At 40.3% G+C, this 19790-nt stretch overlaps 3 protein-coding genes across 3 annotated transcripts in view; 2 read left to right on the forward strand and 1 right to left on the reverse strand.

Annotated features, from left to right (window-relative positions):
* The window catches only part of LOC149148849 (uncharacterized), an 80658-nt gene that overhangs the window by 28379 nt on the left and 32489 nt on the right, over positions 1–19790 (forward strand). Inside the window, exon 2 of the mRNA XM_089441252.1 lies at positions 2934–3108. Within this exon, the coding sequence (XP_089297378.1) occupies positions 2953–3108 (156 nt within the window). The 5' untranslated portion in view covers positions 2934–2952. The remainder of the gene's footprint in view (positions 1–2933; positions 3109–19790) is intronic.
* On the forward strand, positions 6098–7895 carry LOC149148850 (uncharacterized). The gene is made up of 3 exons (XM_089439071.1): positions 6098–7496; positions 7607–7822; positions 7888–7895. The coding sequence occupies exons 1-3, from the start codon at positions 6320–6322 to the stop codon at positions 7893–7895; spliced, it is 1401 nt and encodes a 466-aa protein (XP_089295197.1). The 5' UTR covers positions 6098–6319.
* LOC149148851 (uncharacterized) lies at positions 8403–9928 on the reverse strand. The gene is made up of 2 exons (XM_089439072.1): positions 9400–9928; positions 8403–9231 (listed from the first exon to the last, which is right to left on the reverse strand). Exons 1-2 carry the CDS (start codon positions 9926–9928, stop codon positions 8579–8581), a joined length of 1182 nt encoding a protein of 393 aa, XP_089295198.1. The 3' UTR covers positions 8403–8578.

A 19790-nucleotide genomic window follows, 5' to 3' on the forward strand; every position in this document is an offset into this window, starting at 1 on the left:
TATGCTTTTTGCTGGATCGAATTGTCATATACTGCTGGAAATGCTAATAAATGAATAGAGATAGATTGATTCCCCTCAACCCTACTGTCCACCCTACTCGATATATTTCATTATGCATTTCTTCCCTTCAAATAGATTGATTCCCCTCAACCCTTTCTTTCTTCCCCTCGAATAGATGCATGCCTTATATAAGGTAAGTAATGACACGGTACTGGATATTGTCACTAGAGAGAGAATAAAGACCCTTATGCACTCACTTATCTCAAGCTTGGCCTAGCATATAGTTTGTTACCGAAACAAAAAGAGGTATTAGTTTGGATTATGAAGTCAAAAACAATAGCCAATAAAGAAATAGTCATCTTTAGTGTCATCAGCTTTGAAATTTTAAGAGTCCTGTCCCAAGCCACCTTTGGACTTTCATGATTGAGAATTCTTTAAGAAAATAACTGACCCATCTTCACATAGTTTTGGACTGCCTTGCGAGGAACCATCAAAGAATGCCCAAGCATCAGAATTATCATTATTCTCAGCAACAATCTGCCTACCAGGCTTGTCCTTCATTGGAGGGAAGTTATTTAGAATTCTGTTTCCTTGAGTTGCAGACTGAATTGTGGGAATGACTGTCTTCAAAAAGACCAGCATTCCTTTCAAGCCAAATGCCAAGTTAATATTAATGGTAGATCCTTGAACCTCTTTACAATCACATTTTAATGCCAGATTTTTATGCCTTCTCCAACAGTGGAGCCTGTCCATGCATCTTAATCCAGTAATACACCCCACTTCAGTCCAAACCTGCACTACATATGCACAGGACATTAAGAGGTGATTGTTTGATTCTTCACCTACTTTGCATAGAAAACGTCTCCCAGGACCATAAGTATTCCTTTGCTGCAGAATGTCCCAAATACTTTGCTATTGAGTTGTGACCATACGAGTATGCGAGATTTTGATGGATATCTGAACTTCTATCCACACCACCACACTGATTCTCCCAAATCTCCCAAGTGCTCTTTGAAGCCGAGAACTTAATAAATTCTCATCTTCAGGCTATCTTCCTCATCGTCTTTGTGTTACGTGCCTAGATTTTAGTCTTGCTGTATAGGCATCCCCTAAACCTGTTTCCTCCCTTCTGAAACCTAACTTTCTAGCAGTCTTCCACTCTCGACTCCAGATCAAAGAGAGATCAGGATCAGCTTGCTGGCTGAGTTTGTAAATCCCTCTTTCCTTAACAGCTGTATCATGTGGTCTGGTAACCTGAACTCTGCTCCACATCTCAGGGGTGCTCCCTAACTCTCCTCCTATTACCCTTTCCGACATTCCACACAATCCAGTTTCCTATCACAGGGCATGCCAATACAGTTGATTTGTTCAGGTAATTTATCTTGGAGAAGACCCCTGGGCACATCCCCACACGAGGATGGTACTCAGGGTAAACCCTAGATCCTTTTGGGCACAAGTTGATGCCAACAATAGGGATTGAGGCCATTACAACAATATATTCTTTATGAGCAGAACATGTCATTTATGGCGAATAGAACTGGGGTGGGGAGGAAAACATCCATCCCACACCCATTCAGGCTAGACCCAATTGACATAATTGAAATATCATGATTATGCTTCAATGGTTTTCTAATCCATTCTTCCACTAAATCAGGCGAAATATATTTCTGGATAGCAGATTGTCACCATAAGCCTTTACTTTGACACTCTTGCTGCCAAGGATTTTGAGAAGCTAAAGACGTTTTTCAATTCCAAACCACCTAATGTCGTTGTCCTACTACATGACTACAAGGACCTGAAACTGATTCTTCTGATCTCTGGGATGGCATATGGTATCCATGTCAGTGACATTCAATAGACAGGTATTGCTACTCATACTCATTTTGCCAACACAAGTCTACACCCTCTTGATAACCAGTGATGACACCAGACAGAAATTCTGTTTTCCACCTTTGGTATCAACCAGTCCCAGTCTTTCTTTTTATAACCAATTGGTTTTTATTACAAATTCTAGGTGCTTCAGACCCTCTCCCAAAAATTGCTTTCTAATTGATACTAACAGGCATTAATTTATTATTTCACAGTTGTAGAATTCCTCCACTACCATATCCATTTTGGTGATACTGGATAGCCTGTTCGAACTTCTAATGAACAGATTGCAAACAGACTAAATGTAGGGTACCAACTCAAGATATGGCTACAATAAGCGGGAACTAACCCTCATCCCAAACTATCTCAAATTTACTTGTATTTCAAATGTAAAGAATCAAATGGATTTACGTATTGCTAGTCTGGAACCAAAATGATGCAATGTTTATTGCCTAGGAGTCGAATATTTGACTCTTGGCAGTTTTCATATTCTTGTGCAACTTTGTTGGTCATATCACTGTATGATAGTAATTGATATGAGATCTAATCTGTTGTCTGTTTCTAGATAGCTCTCCAGAATGTAACCTGCTTACAACTAGGACACTTATCTTACATTATTTTCATTGTCAGGATTGCTATTTGTTTTTCGTTGGAATAGAAGCCATTGTGAAGGAAATTGTACGATTACTTTCAGGCATTAGTTTAGGTTTTACACATTCATCAGCAATTAAGGTTTTGCACATTAATTGATATGAGATCTAATCTGTTGTCTGTTTCTAGATAGCTCTCCAGAATGTAACCTGCTTACAACTAGGACACTTATCTTACATTATTTTCATTGTCAGGATTGCTATTTGTTTTTCGTTGGAATAGAAGCCATTGTGAAGGAAATTGTACTATTACTTTCAGGCATTAGTTTAGGTTTTACACATTCATCAGCAATTAAGGTTTTGCACGTGGGATATTGCTTTCATTGAATTGTATACCAATCAACGAATTCTCATGCCTTTTATCTGTATTCATACATTTTGGATTTTTATGGTATGTCGTTTGTGTTTCTTCAGGTTTTCAGCTCAAAAGAAAATGACGGAGCCGCCCTTTGTTCCAAGGGACTATGTGTTGAGGAAGCAACAATATTACCAAAATATTCGGAAACATACATACTTGAAGGGACCATATGATAAGATCACCTCTGTGGCTATTCCAATTACACTGGCAGTCACAGCACTTTCCATGATTGTATGCATTCTCTATTCCACTCAAGTTTTTCTTCTTCTTTGTGCATGGCATGCATTTTTTTATTTCTCGAATCACAGACAGATTGATGGCTATTTCGTTCATATTGGTTGTTTTGGCAAGTTCTATTGTTATTTTGCTTCCTACTGGACCTAAATTCAAAATTATCATGAATAGTTAAATGATATGTAATTTTGATTTGGAGTTATTGAGACTCTAGGTTCGAAATGAATGTGTGGCACATGCCCTATTGTATATTTGGGGATGTTCCTCAACTACTTAAGCCTCTTAAAATCAAATTAATGCTTCCCAAAATGAATGGCCATTACTTTTAAGCAATGTTACTTGGGAGCGGGAGCGGGAGCGAAAACGGGAGTGGGAGTGACCATTTTCAGAAGCTCCCGGTTTGGGAGCGAATTTTAAAAAATATATATATTTTTTATATTTTTTAATTTTTGATACATATATGTCAACAAAAACATGTAGAATGATGAAATAGACATAAAAAACATAAAAAAACATAAATTGATCATTGAACCATATCACATCAATCATCTAGAAATTATAATCGTCATCAACCATGTCCACAAGTTAGTAAAATACATATTACAACTGCAACATATTGAGTCTTATAAATCATGATTCATCAAATTCAATATTAAAGTTTCAACTTCAAGCTTTCAGAATTGAAAATTCAATAACATTTATCATCATTGATCACCAAAGTTGTACTTGTAAGCTAAGTTTAACCATTACAAGAAGTAATATCAAAGATATTTCTAAGTCCTAACTTTTAACTGTTAACATGATATGAAATGTTAAAAATTTATAAAATGAAACATGAATAATGAGATGAAATGAAACAACTTTAGTCTTTCACAAAGCATCATATTCATAATTCACAATCATTACCAATGAGTTATAATTGCCAAGGCCCAACTTCAAACTTCAAATTTTCATTGTCACAGTGATATAATGTTTACAAAAAATATCATAATGATATGAAAGAGTCAAGAGTCAAGAGTCAAGGACTTAAAACTCAACAGTTATGAAAACTAAAGTCTAATAGAAACTAAAAAAGACAAGTAAACTGTAAATCTACATGTGGTCCTTGCCACGAGAGTCTCCAGGAGTATAAGCAGGTCGTGGTGGTCTTCTAGGAGTCTCCCGCACAGACCGACGACCAGAACTAGAACCTCCACGCGAGGGTGTAGATGGAGGTGGCGACAGCAAAGGAACAAGACTCGGACCTCGAGCACTGCTACTGGATGGTGGAGGTGGAGGTGGCATGGCTGTTGCAGCTGCTTCATTTTCATCCCTTACAAGTTCCTCTTCTAGTTCTTCAATATGTACAATGCCATCCTCCAAATTGTCGTCCTCTGGGTGATTGTCCCAAATTTTATATGTGGGACCTTCATTAGCCCGATCACAGTGATGACTCAACAACCTCAAGTTGTAGTGCACATAAACCAAGCTTTCTGCTCGGTTTTCGTTGAGTCTGTTTCTTTTCACATTATGTATATAACTGTAGGTGCTCCAACACCTCTCTGCAGAAGAAGAATTTACAACGTGTGAAAGAACTTTATTTGCCAATTTTGGCAAAAGTCTGTGGCCGCCATATGTTTCCCACCATGTGAGAGAATCAAATTTATCTTTGTCGTCCATCACATGGAAGTTACCATACAAACCAGTGCCACTGAAGTATCTGCCTATTTCAAGGCGCACAGCTGCACATTCCTCCCTGTCAGGCACCAACTTTTCTAATGCTTCCAGATATCCTTTAGTTACCTCTTGATCTAAATGGGGTTTGGTCCTAACCATAGTTTTAAAAACCGTTCCGGTCCAACCGGTTACCGGCCTAACCGGCCGGTTGGGAGGCTCACCGGTCAGAACCGGTGAAAAAACCCGGTTAGAAGCCCCATTTGCCCGGAAAATTGACCTAACCGGTAAAAACCGGCCGGTTTAGGTCAAAACCGGCCGGTTTATTGCTAACCGGCCGGTTCCGTCCTAAACCGGCCGGTTTATGGACAGGCCGCCGGTCAAGCAAAAAGCGCACGGTTTTTTGGAACTGAGGGCGGTTTAGGGGTTTTGGGGGTGAGGGAAAGGGATTTTCCCTCCAAAAACACCCTCACACTTGCTATAAGACACCCCTCTCACTCTCATTTGTCTCACACAACTGATTTGGAGTGTTTGTGAGTTTGTTTGTGAGCTTGGAGAGTGTGGAGTTTTTGCTGAAGTAGTCATCTTGGAGTTGGAGTTGGAGCTATTTTGGAGATAGTGTGTAGCTGTCAGTGGAGTTGCCATCATCAAGAGGAGGCTAAGGGAGCTACTTTGCATTTCCAGGTAAGGATTTGCACTTGATAATTCCTCATTTGGGTCTGCTGTCCATGAATTATTTTTTTTGTGCTATAAACTTCTCACTTCAATGATCTATCATCTATGCTAAGCCTATGAACTCTCTAGCTCTATGCTATCAAATTTTGTAGCTTGCATGTGCATTTTTTTTCCTACATTTATCATTGGTTTTCCATGTTCCTTAGCTGCAATTTTTTTTTTAAATGGCAGATTTATTTGCAAATTGTTATTATTTCAAGCAAACATGGCTCCAAAAGGAAAGGACAGTGCATGGGCTCATTGTGATGTAGTTGAGGGAAAAATGATATGCAAATTATGCCATAAATCTATTGGAGGTGGGGGTATTCTTAGGTTGAAACAACACTTGGCTGGGGTAAGAGGCCAAGTAAAGCCATGTGATGCACCAAATGCACTGTTAGGTCCTATTAGGGCAGAATACATTGCCAAGCTTGAAAATTTTTATGAGGATAAGGCTAGGGAGAAGGCCATCCAAGATGAAATTGCAAGGAAGAGGGAATTATTAGAAGCCATGAAAGAGAGTGGGTATGATGATTATGAGATTCAAGACTCCACTTCTATCCCTTCCACCAATGACCCCTTTCACTATGCTCATCCTTCTGTTGGAGTTGGCCAACCATCAAAAGGACCAAAGAGACCAAACATCCAAAGTTATTTCTCATCTTCTGCCACCATTGCTTCTTCTAAATCTAATCCCACTTCCTCCCAGCCAAGTTCTCAACCCACTTTGGATCAGCATTGGAAAAAACAATGCAAAGAAACTTCTCACCAATACATTGCTAGATGGTGGTATGATTCAGATATCCCATTTAATGCTGCTCGCTCACCTTATTACCAAGCTATGTGGGACTCTGTTATAGCTGCAGGAAAGGGCTTCAAAGGCCCTAGTATGCATGACTTGAGGGGAGCTCTTTTGCAAAAAGAGATATCTTCCATTGATGAGTATTTGACTGAGTTTAGAGAGTCATGGGTCAAAACAGGTTGTTCCATTATGTCAGATGGATGGACCGATGGAAAGAACCGCACTATCATTAATTTCCTTGTTTCTTGCCCTCAAGGAACCATGTTTTTGAAATCAGTTGATGCATCTGATAGGGTAAAGGATGCAAGCCTTCTATTTGAGCTTTTGGATAACATTATTCAGGAAGTTGGGGAGCAGCATGTTGTGCAGGTCATCACTGATAATGCCTCAAACTATGTTCTTGCTGGAAAGATGCTTGAGGCCAAATATAAGACCATATTTTGGACTCCATGTGCTGCACATTGCATAGACCTCATGCTTGAGGATATAGGCAAGGTGGAGTGGGTAAAAAACACTGTAGAGCATGCCAAGTGCATTACAAAATACATTTACAACCACTCATGGGTATTGAGCCTAATGAGGAAACACACTGGAGGCAAAGAGCTTGTTAGGCCTGCAATTACGAGATTTGCAACTCACTTCCTCACGTTGCAATGTCTCAATGGTCAACATAGAAACTTGCAGAAAATGTTTTCCTCTGATGAATGGTCTGAATCTCGGTGGGCTCGTAGACCAGATGGAAAAGACACCAAAAAGAAAGTGTTAGACACTTATTTTTGGAAAAGGTCTGTAGAGCTTGTGAAAATTACCGAGCCCCTTGTTAAGGTGCTAAGGTTGGTGGATGGGGAAAGATTGGCCATGGGCTACATTTATGAAGCTATGGATCAGGCAAAGGAGCAGATACGGGCAGCTTACAATGACAGGTTAGCTAAATATGGCCGTATATGGGAGATCATTGATAACAGATGGAACAATCAACTCCATCGTCCTATACATGCAGCCGGGTATTTTTTGAACCCAAGGTATCACTATAAAAATCGGCTAGGAGATCAGCATGATGGGGAGGTCAGAGCTGGATTGATTGATTGCTTGGAGCGCATGGTCCCTAACCATGTAGACCAGTTGGATATACATAGACAGCTTACTATTTTCAATCAAGCAAGTGGTACTTTTGGCAAAAACTTGGCAAAGATGGCAAGAGATGTGGACCAACCAGGTAAGCAATTCCAATTTCCATTTTGTTTTTCATTTCAAGTTAAAATTGTTTATGTTCTTTACAATTCAAATTATAAACTAAGTTACTAATTATTGTCTTTTTCTTTGCAGCACATTGGTGGGAGTCATTTGGTGGCCAGTGTCCTCAATTGCAAAGGTTTGCAATTAGAGTCCTCAGTCAAACTTGCAGTGCTTCAGGTTGTGAGCGCAATTGGTCTGTTTTTGAGCGCATACACACGAAGAAGAGAAACCGTTTGGAACAAAAACGGTTAAATGATCTTGTTTTTGTGCAATACAACCTTCGACTGAGGAGGAACCAAATGATGAGCAAATCACTTGATCTAGATCCCATTGTGTTGGAGGATATTGATCCAACATCAGAATGGGTGGAGGAGACTGAAGATCCTGTGTTTGAGGCTGATTTTGATATCGACATGGCTTTAGCGGAGGATGAGGCAGATTATGTGGCGGCATCAGAACCAGGATCAGTAGCGGCATCAAGGAAAGGCAAGGAACCAATGGAAGGCACTAGTCTTGCAGGTCGACAAACTCGTGCTTCCACTAGGTCCACTTCTATTGTCATTGGTGGCATTGATACTGATGTTGCAGATGAGGCAGAGGCATCCTCAGACTCTGAACCAGATGATGTCTATGTAGCTCCTGATGATGATCCTGTGTCTAGTAGTGGTGATCAGTGTTTTACAACTCGGACTCGGATTCGGACTCGGCCGAGGATCGACTCGGACTCGGACTCGGACTCGGCAATGACTCGGCCGGCTCGATTTCAATGACTCGGTTGTTGTAAAAAATACATTAAATATTTTTTTTTATTATAAAAAAACATAATTTTAAATATTTTAAACATAATTTTAAAGATTTTCATTCAAGTTTCCAAACACACAACATTATAATATACATGGAAGACAACATATGATCAAAGTAGGCTCATGAACCAATCCATTATATCAAAATGGTACGGTGTACCCAATGGCAATAGTAAATACATAGTCAACTGTAGTCTGTCATACATGATCAAAGACTCAAGAGTCAAAACAAAATACAAATAACCAAGGAGGCTAGTAGCTACTGGCTACTGCCAGAGGAGCCAAGATCATCTCGACCAATCTCTGGATCATCATCATCAGAGTCAGACAAGGGGCCCCATGGCTCCTCCTCATCATCATCGTCTCCAACTGCAACTGTAGAAGTGGTGCCAGTACCAGTACCACTAGGATGTGCAGCAGATGCAAGCTGAGATAGAGTACAAATGCGGCTGCGCTTCTGTCGTGGCTGAGCAGAGGAAGGCGAAGCACCTACAACTGGAGTCCTACTAGCTGGCTGTGAGACTGAGGCTGGTGGATTGGGATCTGCATTCAACTGAACACGCTGCAGTGGATCTCCAACATCAATTTCATCAAGATCCTCATCAGGATCAAACTCTGGTAGACGACTCTCCACTACCCAATCTGATGTTGGATCAATGTCTTCCAACACAATGGGATCTGAATCAGGTCTTTTGTTCAGCAATTGGTTCCGTCTGAGCCGAAGGTTGTATTGGACAAAAACTAGATCATTCAACCGTTTTTGCTCCAAACGGTTTCTCTTCTTTGTGTGAATCCTCTCAAAGACAGACCAATTGCGCTCACACCCAGATGCACTGCAAGTTTGACTCAAAATACGAATTGCAAACCTTTGCAATTCAGGGCACTGGCCACCAAAGGCCTCCCACCATTGTGCTGCAAAAAACATAGGAGTGTAATGAATTATGAGTTAGATGAAGGCTGAAGCTCAACAAAATTACAAATTATATCTAACTTTCAAATTATAAATGATTTAACAAACTTTAATAAAAAAAGTAAAACTGTAAAACCATTAAGAAATTGAAAATAGAAATTTTTGTTTACCTGGCTCATCTGCTTCTCTTGCAATCTTTGCTAGGTTCTTCCCAAAGGTACCTGTTGCATTGCTGAAGGATGTGACCTGCTGATGTATCAGTAGCTGATCAGACTCCGATGGGACCATGCGCTCAATGCAATCAACCAGTCCATCTCTGACCTCCCCCCTCAAAGCTCCTGACTCCTTAGCTTTATAATGATACCGTGGGTTCAAAAAATACCCAGCTGCATGTATAGGGCGATGGAGTTGATTGTTCCATCTTTCATCAATGATTGCCCAAATGGGCCCATACTTTGCCACTCTATCCTTGTATGCTGTCTTTATTTGCTCCTTTGCTTGATCCATAGCCTCATAAATGAAGCCCATAGCCAACCTTTCCCCATCCACCAACCGCAACACCTTAACTAGTGGCTCAGCAACCTTCACAATCTCTGTTGCCTTTCTCCAAAAAGTTTCATCATGGACTTTCCTTTTCAATTCTCTGCCTTCTGGTTTGTTAGACCAACTGCTTTTATTCCAATCATCACTGGAAAACATCTTTTGCAAGTTTCTATGTTGGGAAAGCATAGATTGCAATGTCAAAAAATGTGTAGCAAATCTAGTGATGGCAGGCCTAATAATATCCTTGCCTCCAGTGTGTTTCCTCATGAGACTCAAAACCAGTGTATGATTGTAGATAAATTTTGTTATGCTTTTGGCATTATCTACAGTGTTTCTGACCCAATCTAATTTTCCAATATCCTCAAGCATGAGGTCTATGCAATGTGCAGTGCATGGGGTCCAAAAGATGGTCTTGTGTTTTTCCTCTAACAGTCTACCAGCAAGAACATAGTTAGAGGCATTGTCTGTGATGATTTGAACAACATTAGCCACCCCCACACCCTGAATAACCTCATCCAATAGCTGAAACAACAAGTGGCCATCTTTTACCTTATCAGATGCATCAACTGATTTTAAAAACATGGTTCCCTGTGGGCAGAAGACAAGAAAGTTTATGATGGTACGGTTTCTTTGATCAGTCCATCCATCTGACATGATGGTACACCCTGTTCTTGCCCATGATTCCTTGAAATCTTGCAAATACTCATTAATTGATGTAATTTCTTTCTGCAAACGAAACCCCCTTAGCTCTTGCATAGTAGGGCCTTTGAAGCCTTTTCCAGCAGCATGTATGGCCTCAAACATAGGCTCATAATATGGTGAACGAGCAGCATTAAAGGGGATATCAGCATCATACCACCATCTAGCTATGTAGTCACAAGCAGTCTCCCTCAATTCTTTCTTCCAATGGTCATCTAAAGTGGGCTGAGCAAGACCTTTACTAACTTCAGGACCATGTGCATCTGATGGAGAGGAGCCTGAGTGAGTGAAAAAACTTTTGATAGTCCCATCACCCTTCATTCTACCCTTTCCCTTATCTTGAACAGAAGCAAAAGAGGGAGGAACATAACGGAAAGGGTTTGATGCATCAGTTTGAGGGATAGAGGAAGAACCCTCAAACTCATAGTGGGGGTTGGCAGCCATCATTCTTTGTATCTCCCTCTTCCTCCCAATTTCAGCCTGTATCTCTTTTTGCCTAGTCTTTTCTTCTTTAAATTTTTCAAAGCTTTCCAACAAAGTCTTTCTAATCTCCCCAATTTCCTCAGATTTACATGCAGTAATATTGCCTTTAATCCCTGCCAAGTGTTGTTTCAGCCTATGAATCCCCCCAGGACCTGACTTAATTTTCCTATGGCAAAACTTGCAACACATCTCATCATCAACCATTTCAACATATGCCCAAGCAGCATCTTTTGCTCTAGGTGCCATTTTTTGACTAGGAAAACAATCTGAAAATGAAAAAAAAATAAAATTGATTCAATGTTCATTTATTTGACTAAAAACACTCTCTAAGCTATCTTGATATGCACCTAAAATTTAATAAGTAAAAACAGATTTATAGAGGTGGAAAAAAATACCTCCAGGCACAAACTGCCTCCTCAAGCTTGCTCCAAAAATCAGCTCCTCAATGCTGCTCCAAATGGCTGTCCAAGAAGCTCCTTACTCCAGCTACAATGCTCCTCCAAGACTCCTCACTGCTGCTCCAAAACAAGCTCAAGAACTGCTCACTAACTCTCAAAGAAGACTCTCACTCAAATGCATAAGACTGCTGTGAGTGAAATGAGAGCATTTGGCTGTCTTAAATAGAGTTTGGGAGGGGGAAATGGACCCCAAAAGCATTAAACAAATCACAATAACCCTTTCAGGTCCACAAACCCTAACTAACTCAGCCAAAAATCAGCAAAAAAGTGTTTTATTTTTGGTAATTACGCTGCCCAGCCGCACTTGAACGAAACGGCCGAGTCATGACGGGACCCGGCCGGGTTGACCGGGTCAGCTATGACTCGGCCGAGTCATAGCTGACTCGGCCAGCCGAGCCGGGTCAAAGGCCGGGTCACCAATTTTTTTTATGAAACGGAACGAAACGGCCGTTTCGTAAAACACTGGTGGTGATGATCTTGATGATTGATCATGTGTACACTGTAGACTTGTAGTAGGCCAATGGCCTCATAGCTTGCAGCATTGTTTTTGGACTTTATAGGCCATTTAGAGCCTCATTTGTTATGTATTTTGCTATTTTGTCGATGATATGTATTGCACTCGGTGCCATTTTGATATATTCACCTTTGCATGGTATATAAATGAGCAAACTTTGCATATTTTGTCTCTATTGGCTTGGAATCATGGTTTTAAATCTTAAAAATAGTTTTGTTTCATTAAAAATTAATTATTTAATGTATTTTTTAAAAACCGGTTCGTTTAGACCAAACCAGTCCCGGTTAGACCGGTTCCGGTCGGTAAACCGGTTAGCTAGGTGGACCAGTTCGGTCACCGGTTCCGGTTTTAAAAACACTGGTCCTAACCCCACCCCCTGCTGCAGGTTGGCCCAACCAAGATGTAGAGTAGTATTTTGGCGTAAGGATATACGCCAAGCAATGTAGTGGAAGGTTAAACCTATTCCACCGTTCACACACACAATCATGAATCAGTTTGTACAAGTTGGGATCTCTATTATGAACAATGTCTTTTATTTCCCCCAACATGGTATCCATTTGCTCATACACCTCGCCAATCACTGGTTTGTCTGTATTTGCAAACCGAATCATGTGATAAATTGGCTTGGTGAAATCCAATACCTGCCTCACAATTGTCCAAAACTGCCCATCAAGAGCGGCCTCCTCCACCATTTCAAAACCTGCCATGTCAGCTACATTTGTAGCCCTTTCCTTTAACACCTGCCAATGTGGACTTGATACCATGCTAGCTAATGCCTCTCTTACCTTCAAAAGGCGCCTGAAGGTGAGGTAATAGCTACCAAATCTAGTCCTCGCAATCTTCAGCAACTCCAATCTCGAGTGACTGTGGAAAAGGCCATGGGTATTGCTATGATTTGTAATAAATTTTATCATTTGTTTTCCTTTCTTGTACAAATTACCAATCCATTGGTATTGTTCATTTTTGTTTTTGACAATATCATGCAACAGAAGGTTCAATGTGTGAACCAAACATCCAGACCAAAATATGTTCGGGTATTTATCCTCAATAATTGCTCCCGCTGCCTTACAATTAGGAGCATTATCAGTGATGACTTGGATGACATTGTATGGGCCAATACGCTCAATTGTTTCAAGTAATGCTTCTGCAATGTTGATGGCGGTCTTGAACTTGTCTGAGTAATCATGTGCAGCTAGAAAGATGGGACCACTAACAGACACAACAAGAACACTTATCAATGGCTTGCCTTTTACATTTGTCCATCCATCAGATACAATGGACACCCCATTGTCAGTCCAAGAACTTGTCATTTTATTCAAAGAATGTGATATTTTTGCTTTTTCATGATCAAGGCCAACAGTTCTTGCCTTGTCATACCCAGGGCTCTTGTATCCTTTAGGGGCATCATTTATGGCAGAAACCATTTCGTGCCAATAAGGTGAGCGTAGAACATTGAATGGTATCCCACATGCATAGAGGAGCCTGTAAACTTTTGAATCGACATCATTCCTACACCCCTCATCAAGGAAATCTGATATGGTTCTACGCCTTAAAGATGATGACCCTGTGCCTCCATGTCCATATCCACTGCCTTGGGAGGATGCTAAAGGAGTTCTTTGTGATTGTGAGCTTGGTTCAAAGAAACCCCTTGATCTTTTTGTTCTGTATTGGGCATCCTCCTCTTCCTTTATGTATTTGGATCTATCTGCTGTTGACACCGCTGCACAAGTTTTGATTCCTATTTGTTTCTCTCCATCCCATGGCCTTTTCTCGCAGAGGTGTCTTCTAGCACGGGTGTATGAACCTGTGTAATCAGTGTTGCAATGGGGGCAATGAAATTTAGTGGTTCCACCCCCTCTCCCTGTTTCAACCCTGTGAACATATTTCCACAATGGAGTTTGGTCTTGTTTAGTTTTTTGAGGGTCATGTTCACCCTCCTCCACCTCCTCCTCACTAGGGTTTTCACCCATTTGACTTTCTCCAGCTTCTTCATCCCCCTCTTCAGTTTGGGGCCCCCTCCGTTTCCTACTCTCTAGCACCATAATAACCATAAAAGGGACCAGGAAGAGGAAAATGCCAATAAATATCGTCAGGTCCATGGTGTTTGATGTTTGTAGGGTTTTGAGTCTTGAATCTGCAAATTAATTTAATTTATTGGGATTAATTAATTTAATTTAAATAAATGATTTTTAAACAATTAAACTCAAACAACTAAATTAACTACCTAACCATCTAAACTAACTAGATTACTAAGTTACTTACCTCTGCAGGCTTGCTCCTCGCTCCTCAGCTCTTGCTCTTCGCTCCAATGCTCTTGCTCCAACTCTAAACTTGCTCAATGAAGTTATAATGAATGTTTTTTGGCCCATTGGCCTTATAAAACAAATTTTTTTTTTCTAAATTTTTTAATTTTTTCGGGTCCGGTGATTTTTTTTTTTTTTTCTCCGCCGAACCGCTCTCGGCCCGGCTCGAATCGCTCCTGGAGCGATTTTTAATGCCCGGGAGCGATCAGGGAGAGATCGCTCCCCGATCGCTCCCGGGCATTAAAAATCGCTTCGGGAGCGCGGGAGCGATCGCTCCCTGTGTCGCTCCCTAACAGACCAGGGAGCGCAAATTTTTTTACGGGAGCGCGCTTCGGGAGCGGGTCCGAAGGGGGGGGGCGCTCCCCCGCAACATGGCTTTTAAGGGACATTAGATGTACCTTTTTTTGAACTGTAAAAATCCATACAAAAGGTGTTAATTTTAGGATAACAATGGTATGATCTATATGCTTAAAGCAATTTTACTTCAATTTTCTTTATTAGCCCAATATCATATCCAGTATAGCAGTCACATCAACATGATAGTAAAATGCAGATAGAACATAAACAATAACAGTAGAAGACAAGCCAACACAAGAGGACACAAGATATGGCACCAGCCAGGGACAAACCCCAATGTGGGGAAATCCTTGATCAATTCTTTTTATAATTCTTCAAAAGTTCAGCAGAGAGAGAGTACAATTTACAATATTCACTTGCCCAAACTGATCAGTCAAAACAACAGAAACAGAAAGCCCTAACCAGAAAGTCAACTCTAGTCAACACGGTTGAGATTGACCTCCAAAACAGCTCGGTCAACTTTGGTCAACTCGACCTCCAACAGCAAGATAATGCAGCCCAAAAATAACTTGTCAAATCTGGTCAACAAAAGTCAACGCAACAACCTGAATTAGGGTAGTCAATGCAGGGGTCAAATTGCCTCGGTTTTTGTGCCCAGAACAGAGGCTTGCCCAAACATAAGTCTCCCTCATAAAACCAATGTCAAACAGAGTCAACGCTGGTCAAAGTCAGCCTCGCACGTGTGAAGAGCAATGTTGCAAAAATTGTTATCAGGATTAATTCGACGAGGGGAAAAATCGGTAAAAATTAGGAAAAAACCGTAAAATACAAAAGTATTCATTTTTTTTTCAATTTTTTAATATCTAAAGCATCTACAGCATAAAATAAATACATTAACACATAAATATGATAAAAGAACTAATATATGAGATGTGTAATATCATTTCTAGTGTTACATCACACATAATAGTGAATCATGTCTTGAATAGTAAGTCCTGACTCCTGAGTCTCAACTCAGCCTCAAAATATCAACAAAAAATATAATAATAATGTATTTCATATCATGAGTCATAATGTCATATACAATAAAATGAACCAAATAACTAATACTACTGATTTCCTCTGCCCCTCTGGCGAGAAAATGCAAGAGCGTTCCCTTTCCCTCTAGATGTAGACGCCAGTGGAGTTGGCAGCGGACTCTGCTATGCTCTAAAACTTGAAGAACTAGGAGCTATAGGAGGTAGACCATGTCCTCTACTGGTGGCAGGGGTAGCCCGGGTAGGTGGTGTCACCTCCTCCTCCTTCTCCCCCTCCCCCTTTACGTCTTCCACTACCTCATGCTTTAACCAATCATTGGTAGACTCCATGAGAGGCCTCTCGGCCTCAACCCTCCATGCAGCAGTGGTGTCAATCCCATCTAATGAGATGGCCTCCATATCAGGTGTCTTCTCAAGTTGCTTCACCCACATTCGAAGATTGTAGTAGACGTAGACCATGTTATTAAGTCGTTGGGACTCCAACCTGTACAAAGATCATAAAATAATAATTATAAAAAAATATTATTTAATGAATTCAACAAATTAATTTGAAATTTGCAATATGTTAAGTTTTAAGTTTAATCTTTTGCGCTTCTTGTTGTGTATTTTTTCAAATACACTCTAGTTGCGCTCGCATCCTGAGGAGCTACATGTTTGGTTGAGGATTCGAATGGCAAACTTTTGCAGATGGGGTACCTTGGCACCATACATTCTCCACCATGCATCTACAACAAAATTACAAATAAAATTTTAAATAAACATGAGAAAAAAATGAAATTTGAAAGTTGAAGTAAAGTATGAAGTTATGAACTTGAAGAAGCAATGAAATTTGAAACAAACTAAAAAAATACCTGGCATATTCGTCCTATCAGTAACAACCATCTCAAAGCCAAATGTGCCACCTGCCATCTTGTATGTCTCCATTTCTTTGGAGATTTCTGCACGTTCTGCTGGAGACCGCACCATCCTCTGAACACAGGGTAAGAATCCATCCATGATCTTAGCATCAAATACGAACCCACATGGGTAAGAAAATGCGGGGTTCAGGTAGATCCTTGTAGCATGAATGGAACGATGGAATGTGTTGTTCCATCGTTCATCAATCACTTCCCATAGGAGTAGTTGTTTTTGTAATCCCTCATCTCCCTCATTATCATAGTAGGCCAGAATGGATTCTTTGGCCCTGTCCATGGCCTCATACAAATAGCCCATTGCGGGCTTCTCACCATCAACTAATCGAAGAACATTTACAAAAGGTTCAGTAACGGTGCACATCTCCTGCACTCTCGCCCAGAAGTCTCCCTGGTATGAAACTAATTTGCATATGGCTTCTCCCTCTGGTTTGCGGCTCATTGTGAAAGCACGCAACTCCTCTGAAAGAAACATTCTCTTCACATCCCACATAAATTCAAGAGGGATTGAAGAGATATGAAACTGGTGGCAAACCGTGTAATGGCAGGGCGCACTAACTCCTTCTTGGCGAATTTTCTCATCAAGCTAAGCACAAATGTATGATTATATAGAAATTTTGTAATGCTTTTTGATGAGTCAACAATATTTTTGACAAAGGCAATTTTTGCTATGTTCTCCAACATCAAATCAATACAATGTGTAGCACAAGGTGTCCAAAATAAAGTAGGATGCCTCTCCATAAGCATCCTACCAACAACAACATAACTTGCAGCATTGTCCGTTATTGACTTGGACAACATGTTCTGCACCCACCTCCAAAATAAATACATCCAACAAATCACATAAAGTTTTTGCATCTTTGATATGTGAAGGTGCATCAACAGATTTTATAAACATTGTCCCCTTGGGACAACTAACCAAGAAGTTTATAAGGGTTCTCCCCTTTTAGTCGATGCAACCATTTGACATCACAGTGCATCCTGTTTGTGCCCATGATGCCCTAAACTCCAATCTTTTGGTGTAGTCAACCTTTTCATCTTGAAGAATCCGGACTCTAAAGTCATCATAAGAAGGGATTTTGTACCTTGGGCCAATAGTTGCAATAGCACCAATAGTGGGCTGGAAAAATGGATTATTCCTTGCAACGTTGAAAGGAATATCGCTCCAAAGGAGAAATTTTCCCAACAACTTGTCGGCTTGTTCTTTCTCAGTTTTTTTAAGCATTGAAGTGATAGATGGTTGTGAACCAGGTGGGTTTTTAGGAACAAAAAATGATGAGGCAGCTACCGGGTTGGTTGTAGATATTGATGCTGAAGTAGAACCAGTGCCACTTCCATGTTCCCCTGACTGAGCCTAAGACCCTCCTTTCTAGTTGCTTCTTCATTTCTGCTTTGGCTTTTCTCTCATGTTCTAATTCTTCCAATGATCTCATGGCTTTTCGGATGATTTCCATCAAGTTTACCAAATTCCCACAGAGGGTCCAATTTTCTTGGCATGTTTGTAATTTGGTTGAACTATCGAGTGTTAATGTAAGATGAAGTTTGAACTTTGAAGTTGAACTTATGGCACAATAAGAATTGCAAGTTACAAAAATTAATTTTTTTTTTACATACATGTAACATGACATAACACATTGAATTTTTGACAATTTAACAAACAAAAAAACCTCAATTCGATCCTAAATGAACTCTCTCCACTCTATGCAACAAAAATGAAAAAAAATACCATCAAATCCACTCAAAAATCTTTGATAAACAATGGGTTATGGAAACCCAAGCAAAAACAAGAAAAAAACCAAAACAAAATGGCCAAATTGGTGAGCATACCTGGAAACCACGGTTTGTCAGAGAAATTTGATCCAAAGACGAAGTTCTCTTGCTTGGGATGCTAAAATCTCCAAGCTTCCTCCTCCTCAGCTCCCAATCCACGTCTTCCAGGGTTCCTCTCCTCCTCAGCTCTCAATCCACCAGGGTTTTTCTCCTCCTCATCTCCCAATCCACCAAGGTTTTTCTTCTCCTCAGCTCCCAATCCACGCCGCTGCCGCTGTTTGTCCAAAATGAATTTTTTTTTTTTTTTTTTTTTTTTGGTTTATAAAATTGTCTGCCACCCCTGCGATTAATTCGTAATAATCGCGATAATTTGAAGTTATCGCGATTATTTCATGATTTTTTTGCGAAAAAAATTAACGTATTAATCGGGCGATAATATTGCCATTTTAAAAAAACTGCGATTTTTCGTAACACTGGTGGAGAGAGAGGGGCTCAAAAATCTGTACCCAATCAAGATGAGAGAGAAAGATGAATGAGATGAGATGCCAAAATGAGGAGACACCTTGTATTTATATGCAACGTTGAAGGCTGGAGGAGGCTAATTTGATGGTTGGCCGACCTTGACAATTTGTCCATAATCAAAATAAATTCATAACTTCATTTGTACATGTCAAAATGGGATGATCTTTAGATCAATCCTACACCTCTCGGAAAGAGGAATCCAAGAAAAATATCAGTTGCCTCATAAGAGCTGTCCAAAGTGATGTTTGGCCCTAGTTGCCAAATTTAACACTCCCTCTTAACTAGGGAGAACATCACCTGCCAAATTGTTTGACAATCTGTACCATCCCTGTCACTGCACTGTTCTGCTGAACCATGAAGAAAGAAGAAATGGTCAATAATGTATCATACCATTCTTCACTGACCCGAAGTCGACAACAACAGAGAGTGTGTCATACCACTTGTAATTGACCCGTAGTCAGTTTCCATTGTATCTCAGTCCACAAGTGATTGTGCCCTGGAGATATCTCAAGAGATTCTTTTGCTATCCAATATACATGATGAGGCTTGACCATAAAATGATTCAATGTGTTCACTGCAAAACATATGTTCGGACGGGAGTTCATCGAGAACATCATGGCCGTTATGAGTTGATGATACTTAGAGGGATTTCCCAAAAGAAACACTTCCACATAACTTCTTGAAGTTAAGTTCCATCGGAGTAGTCACGGACTTGCAGTCCACCATCCCAACTCTTTCAACTAGCTTCACAACATATTTTCCTTGAGAAAGGAAAATTTCCCCTGGCTTTTGCTAGACCTCCAACCCTAGGAAGTAATGCATCAGTCCTTGGTCATTTCATATCAAATTTGGCAGCCAACTCTCTCTAACATTGATGAATAAGAGGGTCTGCACCTGTTAGAAAGAGATCGTCCACATAGAGTACCAAGATGAGAAGTCTATCATTCTCAACCTTAGAGTAAAGGTTCAAATCAACTTCACTTCTTGTAAATCCCAACTTCATCAGATAACTATCGATCCTCTC

Source organism: Pinus tabuliformis, chromosome 9, assembly GCF_031772625.1.
Source record: "Pinus tabuliformis cultivar Carrire ecotype Pingquan chromosome 9, CPIR1, whole genome shotgun sequence".
Taxonomy (NCBI): Eukaryota; Viridiplantae; Streptophyta; class Pinopsida; order Pinales; family Pinaceae; genus Pinus; species Pinus tabuliformis.

Coding starts and splice junctions, on each gene's coding strand:
- LOC149148850 (XM_089439071.1), top strand. CDS start 6,320: ATGTGGGACTCTGTTATAGCTGCAGGAAAGGGCTTCAAAGGCCCTAGT. Junction 7,497..7,606: donor AAGAGATGTGGACCAACCAG/GTAAGCAATTCC, acceptor TTTTCTTTGCAG/CACATTGGTGGGAGTCATTT.
- LOC149148851 (XM_089439072.1), bottom strand. CDS start 9,928: ATGTTTTCCAGTGATGATTGGAATAAAAGCAGTTGGTCTAACAAACCA. Junction 9,232..9,399: donor AAGAGAAGCAGATGAGCCAG/GTAAACAAAAAT, acceptor TGTTTTTTGCAG/CACAATGGTGGGAGGCCTTT.